The 19,529-nt window shown below is 38.7% G+C and overlaps 1 protein-coding gene across 2 annotated transcripts; it reads left to right on the top strand.

Annotated features, from left to right (window-relative positions):
• Positions 1–9,795: 9,795 nt before the first annotated feature.
• On the top strand, positions 9,796–17,425 carry LOC114935908 (uncharacterized). Of its 2 annotated transcripts, none has more exons than XR_003820598.2 (3): positions 9,796–10,267; positions 13,032–13,297; positions 15,802–17,425. XR_003820598.2 is itself a non-coding variant. In XM_029308853.2 (3 exons), the coding sequence occupies exons 1-3, from the start codon at positions 10,232–10,234 to the stop codon at positions 15,902–15,904; spliced, it is 393 nt and encodes a 130-aa protein (XP_029164686.1). In that variant the 5' UTR covers positions 9,797–10,231; the 3' UTR covers positions 15,905–17,425. The 2 variants fall into 2 exon arrangements, 1 of the variants encoding a protein (XP_029164686.1); XM_029308853.2 differs by having other exon boundaries at positions 9,797–10,267; positions 15,814–17,425.
• The last annotated feature ends 2,104 nt before the right edge of the window (positions 17,426–19,529 follow it).

Genomic DNA, 19,529 nt, shown 5'->3' with positions numbered 1-19,529 from the left:
TAATTCTTAATAAGGCCAATGAAGAGATGAATTAAATATTTTGGATATTAGTTTGTAACTTATTTATTAATTGAATTGTCGCTCTTTTTTATATTGCAAAAAATGTTAATTCTTAATAAGGCCAATGAACAGTATTAAATATTTTGGATATTAATTTGTAACTTATTTATTAAATAATCTGTACGATTAAAATGATCAATAGAAATTAGTTCAACGTATAGTAATCAAATTAATTGAAAAGTCGCTCCTTTTTATATTACAAAAAATATTAATTTTTAATAAGGCCAATGAACAGTATTAAATATTTTGGATATTAGTTTGTAACTTATTTATTAAATGATCTCTATGATTCAAATGATCCATAAAACAGTAAACGTTATAATAAACAAATATTAGAATAATCTAAATTAATTTTGCTATAAAAATATTTTCTACGTAAAATATATAATATAAAATGGAAAAAGATTGTACAGAACGTATAAAAAAGAAATAGAGAGCGAGGACTAATTTTCAAAATAATTAAACTACAAAAAAATCAGAATTTATTGACTCGAAGTCATAAATATAAAAATCAATAATACTATTTGTACTTTATGATTTTATTGCCGACTGAGAGAAAGAAGAGAAGCTCTTTTTCTTGTTCGTATTTTACCCTTCTATATATCGCAGAAAGATCCGATGTGAAAAATGAAAGGACCGCGATGGGATGCATCCAGGATCAGCAATATTTAACCTCGGTCAGAAACAGCCGAATCAAAATAACATCGAATTAAAATAATAGTGTTATAGTCGGAATCGCGGAAATTGTGCATGGAAATATCGCGATATAAGGGTGAAGGACGAAGGAATTTAAATTTAATTGATGATGCCGAGAAAAAATGACTAAATTAATATTTATTTCAATACTGCCTCATAAATCATTTATTTGAAACAAATATTGTTCGCATCAAATCAATATTATCAGTTCCAAATAAAAATAATTTATTTAATAGTATTGAAATAAATACTTATATTCGAGAGAAAGAACCTACAGAATTTAAGAGAAAAGAACGAACGTGATTTTTGACGTGAAATTTCACAAAAGAAAACTTTCGAGAGAGAAATATTCCTTTCTTTTTTTCATAAATCAACATATATGAAACTTAAATCATCGTCTGAATTTTTGTTCCGAATAAAAATCATCAAACAACATTGACGCCTCATTTTATTGGCTTAAAAATAAAATGGATTGAATTCGGGAAGAAGAAACTTTTCGGGAGAGCGATATCCTGGTGTCGCGAGGAGACCCTCGCTTCGTCATTTTTCTCGTAAATTCAACGACAAGCGGGGAGGAATAAAAAAAAGCTTCTTGGCGGAAGATTAACGAATAAGAGGGACAAGAGAGGAGAATGAGCCTTGCTCTTACTTGGTTTCTCGTAGCGCTCCGAGGAAAATAAAGACGCAGGATCGGAATCTTGAATTACGCTAATCGAGTTCTTCGCCGGACGAATCCTCCTGGATATCGCCGTTATTTTTAGCTCTGAAAAACGCGGAAAAATAATGAGAACACTTTGCTAAGCAGGCCAATTTATCTGGGCTTTTTGTTGTTCTTTCAAGGACACGCAAGAGAAAGAGAGACATACAGAATTAAGGAACGCTTGTCGAAGATATTTTCGGAATATTATTGCGAAGGCATGTGTTCGCCAAATAGATCCTGGATACTATTGGATAATATATATCAGAACGACCAAGATATCATTGATCGTGGCATATTTTAGTTTCCTCAGATTCAGTTTAACATATAACTTTGCAGAAACATAAAAAATGAAAGAGAGAGAGAGAATTTGTAAATTTTGAGGACTATAATTGTATTAACTTTATATATATATATATATATATATATATTTGATAAAATAAATTTAGACATTATTAATAAAAATATAGATGTCTATAGATAAATGTTTAAATCTATAAATCTGTGTAAAAATATATTTATTATTAATTAGAAAAATCGATGACAGGATGTATATTAATTAATCGAGAGATTTCTTTAATTTCTCGAGAGAAGGCAAATGCAGAATCGTAAAATCAAGAGCTTGAATAATTTTTCTATTTCATTTTGTGCGAAAAACATCGCAAATTTCCAACCGAGTGCAACGTCAGTTTTTTCAATAATCCTAGAATCTTTGAGTCATGCGTCTTTCCGTCAGGCATTCTCTCTCTCTCCGTGAGAAGAATATTTGCTCGCTGGAAATTCTGATTTTTTCAATCACGACGTGTATTTTTCTTCGCAAGTGTGCGTCTCCCGCGACGCGCATTTCCTCATTACGTATTTCCTCGGCGTGAATTTTCTCATCGCAAATTTCTCGTTATGCATTCTCGCGGGACATAAATTTTCTTCGTCAAGCATTTTCTCGTCGCGCAAAGTTTTTCATCCTAGATTTTCTCATTGGGTATCCATTTATTTTCGACATTCGCTGTTTTTCCTCTCCTTCGTCATCGATTTCCCGCGAATATATTTCCCTGAAATTTTATTTCTCTCCGCGATGCGTTTCTTCGACGCGCCTTTCCTCGCGAGGAGAAACGCCTCGCGGCATCCGCGAGCGGAAAGACCGCGGCGGAGAACAAACAGAGGGAGAGACAGAGAACGCGCAAATGAAATTTAATAAAATTTCAGGCTCGCTGGTCGCGCTCTGGTCGAACGTAGTAGTACGTTATATACTTTCGCGGAGAGGGTGGCCGGGTCCGTTGGCGGTCACCATGGCGACGCAGCATCCCGCGCCCCGTGACGTCACTGCTCCATCGATCTGCGCACCCCTCTATAGTTATCGCCACCAGCACCGACGTAGCCCGCAGCCACCGCCACATACATCGCCGACATCTCCCTCTCGGTATCTATAACGCAACCCTCTCTATCTCTCCTCCGTTTCTCTTTAGCTCATTACTTTTAACTAATTATGACTTCTTACATATTTTATTTCTATCGCGCACCTCTTTTTATTCCCGGAAATCCCGCTTGAGATTAAAAGGATTTTCCTCGAAAAAGATGTTCTCCCTCTTCTTCCTTAATGATATTTCAGATCCCTTAACTTGTATCTTTCATTGTCATTTTACTTGTGCGTTATTAATTTCAAGCTCGAGATCTATTTATAGAACCTTTCATTCCCAATTGCATTATTTTTTATAAACAATATCATTTGACTTTATATACGATACATAGATTCCCATTAGATTATTATATTCCCGCCCAAACAATTGGCTTACGCAAGCGTCTCGGGATAAATCTGCTGCCATCATTAATGAACGTTATACATTTTAATAATCCTCTTCTCACTCTCGTTTAATCCTCCTTCGTTTCGCGAATTTTACATTTCACGTTCCCGAATGTTTACGCAAACACACGTTACGTAGTCATATTTTTATCCTACTCCCAATTAATCCACCCCCTTTTGCGCATTTCGGAGCAGACGCGCGCTCTCGGGGTGCATCATCCCATAAATAATATAAATAAATGCATCTCTCTCCTCCACTCTCGCTTCCTCTTCCGCTCGCGGCAATCCATTACTCTTCCCCCTTTCGAAGCGCGCAGGCACGCGTGCACTCACCCGAGAGAGAGAGAGAGTACGCACGCACAAACGCACGCGAGGAAAGTGAGTAACCTTGTTGACGGCCGACACCGGTCGGTGGATGCTGGGCACCTTCGAGTCTATCTTCTCGCCGGAGCAGGTGTGGGGGAGGACGAGGGTGGAATCGATCGATATATCTAAAGATACGCGCATTCTTTTCCCGAGGCCATCGATATTATTCGATGGTCCAAGAGTCGACGGCATTTAAAATTTCGACCCGACAAATGTCATTTCGTATATTCGAGACATTCGGTATATTTTTATACCATACACGAATAATATTTAATGTTATACAATTGTCGTGAAATCTACGAAATATTACGATATATATATATATTTTTTTTTTTATTGCAAATATATAAATATTCTTTATATGAAAAAAAAAAAATTTTTGATGGGTCGACCACCCTAAAAATATCAATGTTTTTTTTTAATAATAATTCGAGTTTCAAAAACCCTGCATTTAGCAGAAGTTGGAGGGGAAGGAAAACGAAGAAGAGAGGAGCAAAGTTAGTACGCCGGATCAGAAATGATGGCAGCAGCCCTTATTTCTGCAACTCTTCGTCCGGTGCACCCTTCGGCTGCCGGATCGCATTATCGATCGATGGATGGGTGAGGTAGGGGTGGGAAAGGGGAAAAGGGCTCGTCCAGCGTTCGTGCCCCCTCGTCGCCCCGCGGCCTTCTCGCCGTTTCCCCTGTTTCTATTTTTTTTTTTTTGTTTCCCCTCTCTTTTTCTATCTTTCTGTTTTCGCGTTTTCATCCCCCTTCTCGTTACCCTCTCTCTCTCTTTCGTTGATGCCCCTCCTTTTTCTCCGGGCCCCACTCGGGTTTTCGTTATTTAATTAAATCCTCTTATGATGAAAAGGATGAGAGTCCTTCGTCGTCCTTGCTTCTTCTCTTCTCGGGCCACCGAAGCAGCCATATTCGCGCGAGAAGGAACAACAGAATGATAATGAGAAGCACGTGGAGGCCGCGAACGGGATGAGGGAGGGTTCGCTTTACGAGAACGTGAATTAAAATTTGCTTTGATACAGGAGCTCAATTATTAACGCGTCTTTAAGACCGTTTGCGGATTTTGGATATTTATAGAGCTCCTAATTATGTGCGATGTGTATACTTTGGGTTTTCCTTATTTGTTATCATTTAAAAGTCTACAGCTGTATTCCAAGAGTATCAAGGTTCAAAGATAGATTCGCAGTTTCCACAAGGTCGTAAAGGATTAAAAATCATTTAACTAAATGTATTTGGGTGTATTAATGGATACGAAATATTTGTAATGGGGGAGAAAGTAATGCTTTAAAATTTATATGAAATTAATGGCTGGAAATAAAAATAGAGGAAATTTTCCAACTAAATATTGACCGCGCGAATCTGAAAGGACTTTGGCAGAATGGGGTGTATTAACAAGGAGAAGCGTAAGGAGTGCGTCTTTTAGAGGCTCCCCTGTCACACAAGTGTGACAGAATGTTATTTTCTCGAGTGTGTTTTCTCTTTCCCTTTAGAGCGGCGATAGGGGCAACGATAGACCTTTCTTAACCACCTCGCCCCTCGGGGTTGCTGGCCTCCGGCGAGTTCCAGCTGATCCCGAATTTTATCTCTCCCTCCTGGACCAATCGCTGGGTGGGAGGTCGGCGTCCCGATGGAGCTAGACGGTGTGACGCCGTGCAGTCTCGGGACGGATTTTCACCGTCGGAACAACACACTCGAGAGTTGCCCGCCACCGTCAACTCCCGCGTGCCCCGTTCTCCGAAGGGGGGGGGGGAGGAGAGAGGGAAGAGGTGAGCGCCCTGACGATCGAGCATCGATCTCGATGCAAATCGGATTAAACCAGAGATCTTGAAAAAGTGTGTGTGCCGCGCAAAGTTTTACATAATATATTATCTCTGCATGTGTCATTTACATGTATATTATATGTATTGTGTCTTAAGGGAACGCTGACCGTGACTGTTTTACCGACTTTCCGTTCAAGGACTTTTCCTTTTTCGACTATGGACAGATTGCAAAATCCTTCTCCACGATTCAAGTACTGATAATAATGAACGGGAAGCGCTGGAATTTCGTATAGAGAACGATAAAAGTTAAAATCTTACAGTTTATTATCGGCCTCTTGCATCAGCTCGTAATAATACTTATTTAATACAAAAGTTCTGCGGTTTGTTTGTGCACAAAATATGACGCTCCCGATAGAGATGACATGAAAGAATAATACACGAGTAATAAAAATGGTGGAGGATTTTTTAATCTGCGTACATTCGATAGAAAGTGAACCTAACCTAACTTAAAGTCGGTAAAACAGAACTACGGCGGCATCTCCTTAAATATTTGTTTTTATTTTAATTCAATACAACGTTCCACATTTTATATACAACTTTCAAATAATTCTTTTTAATTTAAAAATATTATTTTAAATATTCTAAAAAATTTTAAATATTCTAAAAATGATCCCGATCTTTCCCCCGATCGCGGCAGCATTCCCCTTACGTGTACGTACAAGCCCCCGGCGTATGTCACCCCTTTGTTGCGAGAAGGTTAATCAGAAAAAGAGCGGATCGGCCGATAGAGACTCTTTTATTGATTCCGGCTGAATGTTAGGCCCCGAATGCAGTCTTGACAGTCGGCATCGGGATACGATGAGAGGGGAATAAGGGGGGAGGCATAGTGCATGGGAACTACCGAAATTGGAAAGGCAATAAGGGTGTACCGAGAGTGCACCTCTATCGCTTAACGGGGGTTGCCTAGCGACCCCAGCATCCCGTTCCCTCCCCCCTTCCCGCCATCTTGCATCTCCGTCTCTCTCGCTCCCCCTCTCGCTCGCTCCTTCCGTTTTCATCCCTTCGCGATCCCCTTCATGTTTAACCGCCAGCGTTCTCCTCGTTGCTTCTCCCGGCGTCCATTTCTCTTTTTTCTTCCTTCCTTGCTCTTCACACGCGTATCTATATTCGCGGGATACCGATGCTCTCTTTTTCCCTGACACGTTCTTCCCCTCTCTCGCTTCTTCACCAAAGGAACCTCCGGGTTTTCATCCCGCCAGGAGCTACCTCTCCTATCTTCATCCCCCGCCAGCCGACGTAGCTCGCGAGCATATATATATATATATATATATATTCGCTTCCTTCTCGAAGCGAGCGTCGCTCACTTTCCGCACCTTTTCAGTCCTCGTATTCGAGTCTTCCGATCCTCCGTCGTCTCAACCCCCGCAAAAGCTTCCCTCACCCCCCGGTGGAAGGGTATAGCTTCGGAGGCCGTGGCCCGAATTCTATCGACCCGTGGCATGCCACGCCACGCCACACGCCACTATCAACAGAGAGAGAGAGAGAGACCAGGCCTCGGCTTCATTCAGCCACCCCTTCAAGACTTGCACGCGTTCGAAAGATTGCGGCTATGCGTGCACGTGTTGTGGGGCCCCGAAACGTGGCCGAGTTTCGTCGTCGAGGGACGAGCGAAACAAAGATTGAAGAAAAATTGATCACTCGCTTGTCCGCAATCGGAAAATTGTGTCTTGAAATATTTCAATAAAATAATATCGATAGTGAAGATGAAACTAGAAATCAAAATAAAACAATTGCAAGATAAAATTTATTAATTATCTAAAATTGTTCTGTTATACATATATATAAAATTTTAGTACGCTGAAAAATGTAATTGAACATTTTTTGATATTCACCTGTCTATGCGCGATTGGCGCGATTTAAAAATGGGAAATGGGTCAAATGAGGGTCCCGATAGAGTATCGAGCTTAATAGCAAGTCGATGTATCCCGAATACGATAGCTCGACGATCGGGGGATTTCATCGAGTTTCGATTTTAGACCGAGATAAATAATCGTGACAGGCAGGGTATAAAAATTCGACTGTCGGTGCCGAGGCGAAAATCGACAGGGGGACCAACTAACGGCGTGATTCGGGATTGGCCCAAAATCCCGAGCCAATTCCTTCTCCCAGACACACACGTCGTATCGTTCATTGAGAGAGCGACCTCGATAACGACTTCCGGGCAATTTAATTTAGGATAAAAAATCGAAACAAAAAATACTCCCTTAAATTCGCGGGGTTCGCTCCAGCGAATTCCCATTGTCAAACTTTTCCTTGTCGCGGCGCGTTTTTTTTTATACCTTCGAAAACGATCTTGATTCAATCTGTTTCAAATCGGTCCGATTATTACACGGTGCTTTTACTTTTTAGTCACACATTTTCTTGAAAGACCATTCATTTTTATTTGAATACATGGAAACTTTAAGCAATACTATCTTTCATGATAATTTCATTACAGTTATAGAATTTTTATTATTAATTTTTACAATAATTTTAACTAATATCTCTAATATCTATATCCTCTTATCGAGTAATGTAATTTTTTTTCCGATTCCATTATATTATTATGTACCATTCTTTTTTTCCGATGATCGAAAACTCTTGGCTCCTTCTTCCCGTTTGAAATTCTTAAATCTGGTCGGCTTAAAGTCGGCTCTCCACAGGAGCCACAGGGATTCTGGTCGTCTAACAGCAGGTGGCTATTAGAGCGACCTCGTCCACGTCGTCCGAGGACTTTTATGGTCCCCGAGGTCGTTCTGCTACCGGAATTCGATTTTCTCGAGTCGGGATGTTCTCCTCACAATAGAAGATTAAGATAATCCTGTTGATCGTGGCTCGTCTCATATCGACAGGCTAAAGTGCAGTCACAGAGCATGATATGTTTATTAAATGACCCTGCGTTTACGATTGATACATGCAAAATTTGAAATTGTTTTACGCGCATTTTCTCTTTTCCTTAAATGTCACAAAAGTCTTTCCAACTTTCGCGCAATTTTACGTAATATTATATTTACACGATAATAACATTTTTTTTTATGTACATCTGTACTTAATATTATGTTTGAACAAATTTAATTGCAACTTGGTTTAATATTTCATTCAAACGCAATTTTTTCCGATGTTTACGTAATGGTTGAAAACATTTTTAGTTTGATCAATTCAATGTTTTTTGCATTTGCGCAACAACGTTTATCGATCGCGCATTTTTTTTTTTTTTTTTTTTTTTTTTTTTGCGCGTGATACAAAAACTAGCGGAGTTATTTGTGAAGGAATTTACGGAAGGGAAAAATCGCGAATATTTTGCGCCGCGGTATTCGACGGAGCTTATAATCCCGGAACTTTCAACTTTGTTTCCAACAGGAAGTTGGAACTCTCGAGGAACTCGGGGGAATCTGAAATAAAAAAAATAGGAAAGATAAAATGGAGAGATGAGCACCAAAGTGCGTCGAGATGAAGATTGAATTTTAGCCGATCGACGATATCGAAAATCATCGACCATCTTAATCGCTCATTCATCGAAAGTGCCATCGTCCGAAATCCACTCTCGCTCTCGCTCCCTCCTTTGTTTCTCTTACAACCGGAAAGAGCCACCTCGTGACCGTCGATAGTAGACAGACACTCACACGCGCGTAGAATTGGAAGAGACGAGCAAAGGGAAGAAAAAGTGCGCGCAGGATCTCGTTTTCCTGGGGTTACGCGAAGCGAAAGAAGAAGAGACTGGGAAACGAAAGAAGAAGCGAGATCGCGTAGAAAGAAAAACATGTTAGCCCACCGACGAAGCTGCCAGAGAACAGGGAAGAAACGAGCGAGAGAGAGAGAGAGAAGATCCGAGGAATTAGAAAGGAAGGAAGGAGTCCCGGGTCTTCTCCGCGTTGAAGGTTGCTCGTAGAAGGGGGAGGTCGTACGCCCTTGAACGAAGACGGGGCAATCTGACCCTACGACGTACGTTCCTCCCCATCGTGCGTCCAGGTGAGACCAGACGGGTTCGCCACTCTCGGGAAGCACCTCCACGACGACGACGACGTCGACGACGACGACGACGAGGAGGACGACGACGATGCCTTGATTTTCTGGGTGACGCTTGCGCCTCGAAGAAGGCACCCTCTCTCATTACTCCCACCCTTCTTCATCATCCCTTTCCTCCAAGTAGGATGGAAAATGCGCGCCAGGGGCGGCAGAAACCCTCTTTTCGGGGGTCGCCTCCTTCTACCCTCCGGCGCGGTATACATACATAATATCCCGCGCAGGGGTGGAAACTCGACTCTCGGGGGTGGGGAGAGCGATGGACGACGGACGGGGAGACCCGGGGATTTCCGGGGCAGCTCGGGGCGAGGGGACGGGCACTAGGGGTTGATACCGAGGGGCAGGGCTAGGTGGGCGAAGACGGAGAGGGCGCAGTGGTCCCGCGACCATCAAACCAACAACACCGTTCTGCCGCCGCCGCCGCCGCCGCCGCCGATCGTCGTCGTCGTCATCGTTGTTCGGCGAAAACGACCCCTTCTACTCTTCCTCCTCTTCTTCTTCTTCTTCTTCTCTTCTCTTCTCTTCGCCGTCTTCTCGTCGCCGCCGACGCGACGTTGCTCTACTTCCTTCTCGAGCCGACGACCGTTCTTGTCATCGTCATCGTCATCGTCATCGATCTGCCTATCTTGTGACGCAACATTATCCTGCGGAATAGATCCTGGGACGGATGGATCCTCGAAGGATCCTGTCGCCGCTACCAGGAGGATTGCGCTGTATCCTGAGAAGATCCGGAGAGTAAAAGGAGAGAAAGAGAGAGAGAGAGAGAGAGAGAGAGAGAGAGTGAGAGAGAGAATGGGAGACAGAGAAGAGGAAGCGAGTGACCGCCAGGTAATTGCCAGTCGCATATCCGACCCTGATCCCAAAGGTCCTTTCGTCATCGAGTCCCCTCGCCGGTCGTAATCGCGTCTCCGCGTCTTCAACCCCTCTGTTCGTTTGATTAATTAGCTCGCTTTCGATTGTTTGATCGAGTGCTACAATTAGCATCGATCGCTGCTTCTAGAATCGATTAATTGATCGCAATATTTTTTTTTTTTTTTTTTTATCGTTTTATTTAATCTCGAGTCATTTATTTTAGCTATCAAGTGCTTTCAAAAGTGTCATTATTTTTGTCGCTAATTGTACTTTTTTTTTTTTTTTTTTTTAATTTATTTCTATTTAATATTTTTTGTCGAATATGTTCTTTTTTAGCCTACTTTTTTTATAAACAAAAATTTTATTGCATGTGAATGTGAACGATAAATTCATTAATTGGCGTTGTGATGGATTATTCGATATAAAACAAGAAGTGAATTAATTTTTGAATTTTTTACATTTTTTTTTAATTAAAATCCACTTATAATCACTTATAGCATTTTCAAAATGTGTCTTTTATCACTCGTCCTTTTATATAATTAAATAATTATTTTCGATTTTGTGAACTTTTTTACTATATATGTTCTTTCTTGTCGGAAATTTTTCAATGATGTATTAATAACGTGTAATCATATAATTTCGTAACTCGAGATTTCTATCAATCGAACAATCTTCCGCTCGTTCCGACCAGACTTTCGACCGCGATATCTACCGGGTGGTTGATCGGCTATCGTTTCTTATCAAGTGCACGCACGTGGATGTCATTTGCTACATTGTTCTTTTCTCAGACGACTTTTACAGTAATAGCTCGAACAAAATGTCGCAAGCTTTTGCAGAACAAATCTTTTTTTTATTGAAATTGTTGTTTATTTCGAAACAGACATATCCAAGGATATTGAATATTTAATTAGCTCATTCAAGAAGAGGCGACATATGGCTTGTGAATTTCGATCAAAAGCGCACTGCGCGCATCAATTCGCCATATGTCGTAACGAAGCTGAAACTATTGCGGTCCGGAAAAATATTCATCTGGAAATGGCAGCGCCCTTTTATACGTGATTATACCCTTTGCTTCGAACAACATCCCTTAATATATTCCAAAAGATAGATTAGATAAAAAAATTTTTTAACGCGTCTAATGACAATATTAATTCTTGCACTCGCGCATCAAGTAAAATAATGAGAAATAATTATGTAAAATGTAATTGAAATAAAAATTAAATAATTACGAAAAAATAGTGTCTTTGCATTGTTCGAATTAACGCTTTTCACGCTGATTGATATTCGACATATTTTGCATCTTTGAGATCCTCGAAATTTGCAACACTCGAAAAAAAGCGATTTCGCGACGATCCCTCTTCCTCGCGCACGATTTTTGCGACACCCGGTACGCAAGGTGTTCCCCCTATTCCGCGTAAGTACATTATGGTGTGTACTGTTGTTTTATCAGTAGTGCAGGATCGCCATGGCTACGAAGTATGAATAAGCCGTAGCCGACACACGTTGCTACCTTGTGCCTAATTACCATTTTCGTAATTTTCTGTCACGAGACTGACTCCAGCCAGCTGGTCCTCGCGATCGCGATTCGTCGCTCTTCAGCCTCTCCGACTTCCGTCCCAAGCCTCCTCGATCCTCGACGAACAGGTTCGTCTCTGTGATATTTTAATTTTATATATCTCCGACATAACTAATTACAACCAACCGTAAATAATTATCTTATTTTTTTTTTTTTTTTTTCATCAATCTTTCTCATTTTTATAACATTTTTATTTTTTTATTTTCACGAATAAAATTTATTATTCGATGCTATTTTAATTTTACTGTTACTTTGAATTTTCATAGATATGTATAATTAGCTGAAATAATAAATACACGAAACTGAAATAAAATAAAATGGAAGTTTGCTCTCGTGGCAAAATATATTTTTACGCGCGAACGTTTCTATAGCCGAACGGCCGCGCTTTATTTCCGGCGAGACGACGTTTATCGATAAACGTTTAATCGATCCTCAGGAAAGCAGGATTCCGTTGTCCTCGCGAGGCGGAGGCGCGACTAATTGCACGCGGAACAGTTTCGACGGTTAACGCTATGCTCCGGCGCGACAACTTATCGAACTGTCAATATGTGATCAGCTGACGCGCTCGATCGCAGGCGGATTCCTATTTATAGCGTTTTGCACGCGCCGCGAACATATTGTCATATACCATAATCGACGCAAAAGGACGCAATGTCTGTACTCGCCACGTCGTTGTACCACGTATCGCAACGAGTATATTAAAGAAATTAAGACTAATTTTTCAAAAATTATCCAAACGAGAGTCAATAACGAATAGAAAATAAATTCCAAATTCCTGAACAGAATATATATATATATATAGGAGAAGAGTCAGCTTTTAGTAGAGCGACATTTTTTGAAAGCCAAAAAGAATATGAATTAAAAAGAAACGAATTTATGAACTCAATAATATTATTATCTAATTAGCACAGGTTGATTAAAATAAACATCGTAATTTATATTTAATATTCAAAGCTAAAAAAAGCTAAAAATTAAGGTTCGAATTCGGAAGCCAAGGATTTAGATTAAAGACAGTGAGAACCGGCCGATTCGTGCGACGTTGAATTAAAGGAATATCCTCGATCGTCATTATGAAGAATACTGGCCTAGGATCACAGATGAATTACCGGCATATTAATCTTCGCTCTCTTTTTTCATCGCGAGGAATGCATTGGTTTGTTCCAGATACCAGGTAGAACCATGCGGTTTGTCGAACCTCTCATGAATGGAAGTAGGTTCGCCAGGATCGATGGGCTGAAGGCGTGTTGCCTTCAAGGGAGGATTGGTGTATCCGTGACGTTTCCAACCCCACCTGAGCAGGGGTGCCGCGACGTGCACGTGCTCGATTACGTCACGAGGATCGCAGGACGTGGGCCATTCAGGTATCACCCCTGGAAAAAATCGAGGAATTTGCTCCGAATCTCGATAGAGGAAGAACGAGAGACTTGGTGGTAAGAGAGAATGAAATCTTTATATAAGACCTAGAATGACACGAGTATTTTAATATGACTGTTTTTTTTTTATCCTACTTTGATGTAGCAGTTATTCACAAATTTTGTTTCTCTAAATCTTGATCGTTTTTATAGCGTGACAAATTTATTGCAAGATATTTTTACTATATAAAAATAAAGGGATAAGAAAGAAATATATTAAAAACAATTTCCAAATGTAAAAATTAAATTGTTCAATGTACTATGTTTATATAAAAAAAGAAACAGATTATTGACGGGATTTACGTAAATATATGTTTTATATTTATAAATAGCTATTACGTTATATCGCTATTATCTTTTATTAATCTTGATAAAACTATTGGAAAGTTATGTGAAAGTTAAGAAAGCATCCCGACGAGGTCGATACATCTCGATCGTGTCAGCGTCGTTCTTACCCCTGTGACTTTACAGCACTTATAATTAGCTTTATACCGCCACGCCCGATTACACACCCTCCTGCCCTTTTACATCCCTCGTCTTCTCGAACTCTTCGAGAACTTCAGAAACAATCACCGACAGTTTCGTCAACGATTAAATCATTTTCACCAAACTAATGCTAGAAATGAGATTTCCTTCCACTGAAATTGATTTTTATATTCAATTAGTTATTTAAAATTTCAATTTATTTGTATATATATATATATATATATAACAACAATAATATAGAGTAGTAAATAAAAACCCGCTTTTAAGCTATTTTAAAATAATACTATTGTACCAAACAATTACCAATTTATTGCGTATTTGTATAAAAATTCATACGAAATTAAAATCATATCAGAATAATAATTTCAGAAAATAAAAACATAAATACTTGATTTTTATTCGGTATCGATTCACCTCGGACTGACTAACTTTGAAGTTATTTCCAGTTCATGTATCTGCCGGCCTTTGTCCTTCTGCTCATCCGAGAACTTTTTCTCGCCGATAACAGGGCATCGTCCTGCGTCGCGCAGCTGTCACATGTCAGAGACATTTAAATATCTTTCTATTAAATTCCCGTCCCCCTGCGTTAGGATTACGTTTAAACCCTCCTTCGCCCTATCTCTCTTTCTCTATCGCGCGCGCGCGCGCGCGCGCGTGCGAAGGTAACCCTGACCCACAGCTCCGACCAAGTCCCAGGCTTTCGAGGGAATGCCCCATTGTGTCGCGGAGACCAAGCAACACTCCCTCCCTCCCCCCCCCCCTCTTCCTCCGCGATAGGTATGAATTAGCCTTCGAGCAATTGTAGCCGTCAAAGACTCACCCTCCGAGAATACGCGCGCCTTTTAAATTTAGCAAATCCCTCCGAATGGAAAAAAAATAGCGAAACAATTGTTCCCTTTATTTTCTCGCTCCTGAAATAAAATGTTTTATCAAGTTTGCTGTCTCGCGGAATGTTTCTATATTCTTTTTTTAAATACAAACTAAATTAAATTAAAAGATGTCGCTATTTAACATGTATATATTTCCTTTAAATTCAACCGCTGTCTTCTTCTATAATACTATATATAAATCAGTATAATTTACTTTAATATAATTGATTATAAAATATTAAAAAGAGTTAATTAACGTACTGTTATATAAATATTTGATTAAAAAATAAATAACAGCTCGGGTTCAACGACCGAGAGAACCAACGTTCTCATTAACGAACGAATCTCGAATAACTGTTATCCTGCGAAACTATCAATCAGGATCACTGTTGACGCTAGTCGCCCATATGTTCCGCGTGAAAAGCGCGCAAGGATCGGTCAGCAGACAGTGAAAAAAGGGGGTGGAGAGTGAGGAGGGTGGATTTTTTGATTATGCGAATATCTACGGACACAATGGGACCCCAACGTCAGCTGCTCCTATCATCCCTCGCCCCTCGATCACGGTGCCGTGCACCCCCCGCGAAATAAGCAATAAGTTACGTTAGCACTGTGACGAACTGTCTCCCCTCCACGAGCACCCTCACGGCACCAACCCCCCCTTGACCGAGGGCACCGCGCAGGGTGAACGTCCCATAGTGCAGTTTCGGCGTTCATCATGCTCGCTTCGAGTCTGTGCGATGCATCCCATGTAATGCCAGATGTAATCCAAATTCACTCCCGTTCGAATTAAGGCAACTTGACAAAGGAATTTTTATGTTTGCAAAAACGCATGCTTCGTAAATGAAAATTCTCGGCTCCTTTAATTATAATCAGAATTCTGTGAACGTCGAAAGATTGTAATCGTTAAATGTTTATCTCGTATCCGTCACGTGAGTCTACTTTCGTGATTGTGTGCGATTGAATTAAGTTTGTTTTGCAGAACTCTTCGGATTATATATATTTTTTTTTTTTTCGCTTAAATAAGTGTGCGTTAAATACAAGTGAAAAAAGAGGTGAATGAGAAAGAATGATTTCGGTAAAAAATCTACCGTATGTGCGAGACTGAAAATATTTTTGTAGTACATCGAAAGGAGGAAAAAGACGGAAATGTTTTGAAGAATGATTAAGTGTGCCTTCCAGGATGTCTCCGGAACCTGTAACGAATTTCAACGAGATTTACTGCCGGATGATGTCCGAAGGAAAAATTGAGGAGGAAGAAGAAGAAGTGTGAGTCTGTGCTCCTTGCGTTCACTGCGGGCTTCCATGTGCCAACTTTTCAAAATTCATAAGGCACGCGGTGAATGCCAAGAGCGGACCAAAATCAACGATCTTCGTCGAGAGTAATCGATTTAAATTCGTCGAGTATCTCTCAAATTTCTGTTACGCAAGGTTAGTAGTAAAAGTCAACGCGATAGTCCATTTTCGAGGAATTTAATAATGTAAATCTAATGATTAATTATTGTATTATGTCTCTGTCCTCCCACCCTTTCAAGTTTATTAATTAACCACATTAGTCTCGACACATCGTTTATTATTTATGTTTGAAAATTATTCCATAATTATTTTAATATTATTGAATATTATTATTGTTATTATTATTAAATTATTATGTGTTAGCATAATATTTAGGAGCCTTTAATTCGATTAATAATCGGTAAGAGATACGCTTAATAATTATTAAACTCGATTTTTTTAACACGCGAGCTTTCCAGCATCGTCCATTGAAAGTAATGTTTTATCTCTTGAAATTTAAAGTAGTATAAAATCGAAATAATAATACATTCTCTTTGGTATATAAATAAATGTAAACTTTTACCAAATCTTTTTTTTTTTACAATATTCTGGGTCGTTGCAAAGAGAATTAATTTCTCGAGCGTCAAAAATTAATTTAATCTGGATATCTGCTATTTTCTCCGTCAAGCCTGTCAAGCATCAAAACAGAAAGAGAAAAGGAGTGGATGGAGTGGCCAATGGTGGAAAGCAAGCGTCTCTTCGATGAACGAATGGGGGTAGTCGAGGTCGGGTTTAAAGCTGAAAAGCTTCTTAATGAAAATCGGGGAATTCCCGGGGCGTAGAGGACGAGGACGCGGCTGTTGGTTGTATCGACCGAGACGAAAGGGCGGCGAAGGGAGAGTGGCGGTGGGGATGCTGCGCGGTTTAAGGGTGGACGCACGTTGCCTGGCAACCTTCCCGCAGCATCCCTCCTGGACCGCCGCCGCCGCCATCGACGACTTCCATGATCATTGTTGTCGTCGTTGTTGCGCGTCCGCCATTATTTAGGATCGATATCTCATCCCGACGTCTCGTTCTCTCGATTCGTGATTTCCGTCGACGTGTGTACGTGTATGTGTGCGAGTTTTTTTTTTTTTTTTAGAAAGAATTTTGTAATCTGATAATCTGTCGATGAAAATCGAAATCTGTACGGAACATTTTAATTTTTTTTTTTTTATCGGAAAAATATATTTCTCTCCCGAGGTTCTAAGATTTCTATAATGATTCCAAGAACTAGGATTTTAAGCTCTAATAACTGAAAAGAAAATTAAAACATTGCAAAATCATGGAAATTGTAGGTCGGTTCTTTTATTAGCGAGAGAAAGAATAACAACGTTCAGATTTCGATTTTAAATTCTAAATTTATAAAAATATACAATATGCGATAGTTAAAATTAATTTTTTTAAATAAATATATAATTTACATTATAAATTATTATATAAAGAAACAATAAAGTGTTTACGTGAAACGATCAATTTATATATTGCGTGTTTTAACTTCCCAGTATGATTCCTGCAACAATGTCTGATTTTTATATTAATCATATATTTACCAACCGTATTTTTTAGAAGTAACATATTTTATTTTCAGATAAGCAAAACTATATATAAATACATTTTTGACAAATAATAAATTTTTTTATTAACATTCTATTCGATGTAATTTAGTTTAATATTGTACCATAATAATTGATTTGCAAAAATATACAAAAAATGCGATCGAAAAGTTTTTAATTTTATTAATTTTCTGAAATAACCCAAATAATTAAAAGCAGAATAAAAACTTGATTATTCTTTATTATTGTGAAAGAGTCTAGTAAAAATATATTTAAACATATAATTTAATTATGAAATATTGCATGTTAATTACATTTGTTGCCGTTTCATTTATCTTAATAAAAAGTTACGGTTCCAGTTATTCATCTTGTTTTTATATTCCATTACTGTTTCCACCAACGAACTCTTACAGTATTATCTAAACGGCAGAAAGATTAATCGTTGCATGAAAATTAATATAATGATCCCTTATTCTCCCGCATTATTTCCCCATGATTCAGGAAAAACGATATACGCGCCAAGAGATGAACCTTCTTCCTCATCTATCAACATAAATCATGCAACTCTTGTCACTTTCAGAGAATTCCATAATTGTTTCGGAAGTTAAAACGAAAGAATACTAATTATAACATCAGATGTTCCATATTTTTCGTATAAAAGTTATATTTACAAATTTTTTACATTAAAAATTATTTTACCACCTGTTGCAACTTTATAATTAGCGGAGACTTAAGGCAAAAAAGAATTAAACAATATTTGCAACAAAGATATCTCATTAAATATAATATAAAAAAAGTAACGTAAAAAACTTTTCCAATAAATTATTTTGCTTGAATTAAATTTCAGTATTAATAATTATTATTATTACTCGGTTATCGAGAAAATTAAAAATAAAATATATAAATTCGAACAAAAAGTAAAAATATCGTAAAATATATGAAAATTTCGCGTAAGTACTCGGTCAAATTTCGATAGAAATAATGATCATGTCATTATAATTTATTCGAATTCTGCTGTTCCAAAAATTAGCAAACAATTTGATCCCTTGTCTTAACTGCAAATTTTCGTTATTCGTCTTAAACTTCTCGTTTTTCGCGTCGAAGGTAAAAGTAAGACAGCCGCCATATTTCATCCCCCTTTCTTCGTGTCGCGAATTTCTTCGCTCCATCGACCATCCGAAGTGTAGGCGCAACAAAGAAATTTGGATGAAGGTCACTTTGCCAATAGGAAGAGAGCTCGGTGGTGCAGGGACGATGCGAGGAGGATCGGTGCACGCGAAATGCAGGGAGGGAGAGTTTCGCCCTCGTGAGTTCTCACCCCCTCCGCAACCCTCCTCTGTATCGGGAACCTGACTTCCATTCAAGCGATGTGTTCTTAGGCCACCGCAACCGATCTCAATCGCGCTGATTGCCTGTTAACGCGATTATTAACTCTTTGATCGTCCCAGCAAGATAGCAGAGACGAGAAATTGCAAACGTTTTTCAAAATCAAATTGAATACTTAAAACGTCGCTGGTGGTATTTAAAATAGGAACGATATATTTAATTCTTGACCCAAACTAGCCAAGAAAATTTTTATTTTATTTATTATCGGACTTTTTTTAAAAACATTTGACTTTTTAAAATAGGAACGATATATTTAATTCTCGACTTAAACTAGCCAAGAAAATTTTTATTTTATTTATTATCGGACTTTTTTTAAAAACATTTGAAAGAAAGTTACCGCATCTTATCGTTATGATGGATCGTCAAAAACTTTATAAAAAAAAAAGTCCGATAATCATATTGTTTAATAATCATGACAACAGTGTCAACTAACTGCGCTTTTATCAAAGAATTTTTCAAAGGATTTTGAAAAGGATCAAAAACAGATGGTCGAAACGTTGTGGAAATAAAATAAAAATTTTCTTGGTTAATTTGGGTCGAATTAAATATATCGTTCCTGTTTTTTTCAAAATGATATGATGCATATTTTTAAAAAATACTTTAATATAGACTTTCTCAGAAAAAATATTAAAAATATATTAT

Source organism: Nylanderia fulva, unplaced genomic scaffold (genome assembly GCF_048542155.1).
Source record: "Nylanderia fulva isolate GAGA-0341 unplaced genomic scaffold, ASM4854215v1 Scaffold15, whole genome shotgun sequence".
Classification (NCBI taxonomy): Eukaryota; Metazoa; Arthropoda; class Insecta; order Hymenoptera; family Formicidae; genus Nylanderia; species Nylanderia fulva.
This window is presented reverse-complemented; position numbering and strand designations above follow the sequence as displayed.

Coding starts and splice junctions, on each gene's coding strand:
- LOC114935908 (XM_029308853.2), top strand. CDS start 10,232: ATGGGAGACAGAGAAGAGGAAGCGAGTGACCGCCAG. Junction 10,268..13,031: donor AGGAAGCGAGTGACCGCCAG/GTAATTGCCAGT, acceptor GGTTTGTTCCAG/ATACCAGGTAGAACCATGCG. Junction 13,298..15,813: donor GAAGAACGAGAGACTTGGTG/GTAAGAGAGAAT, acceptor TGTGCCTTCCAG/GATGTCTCCGGAACCTGTAA.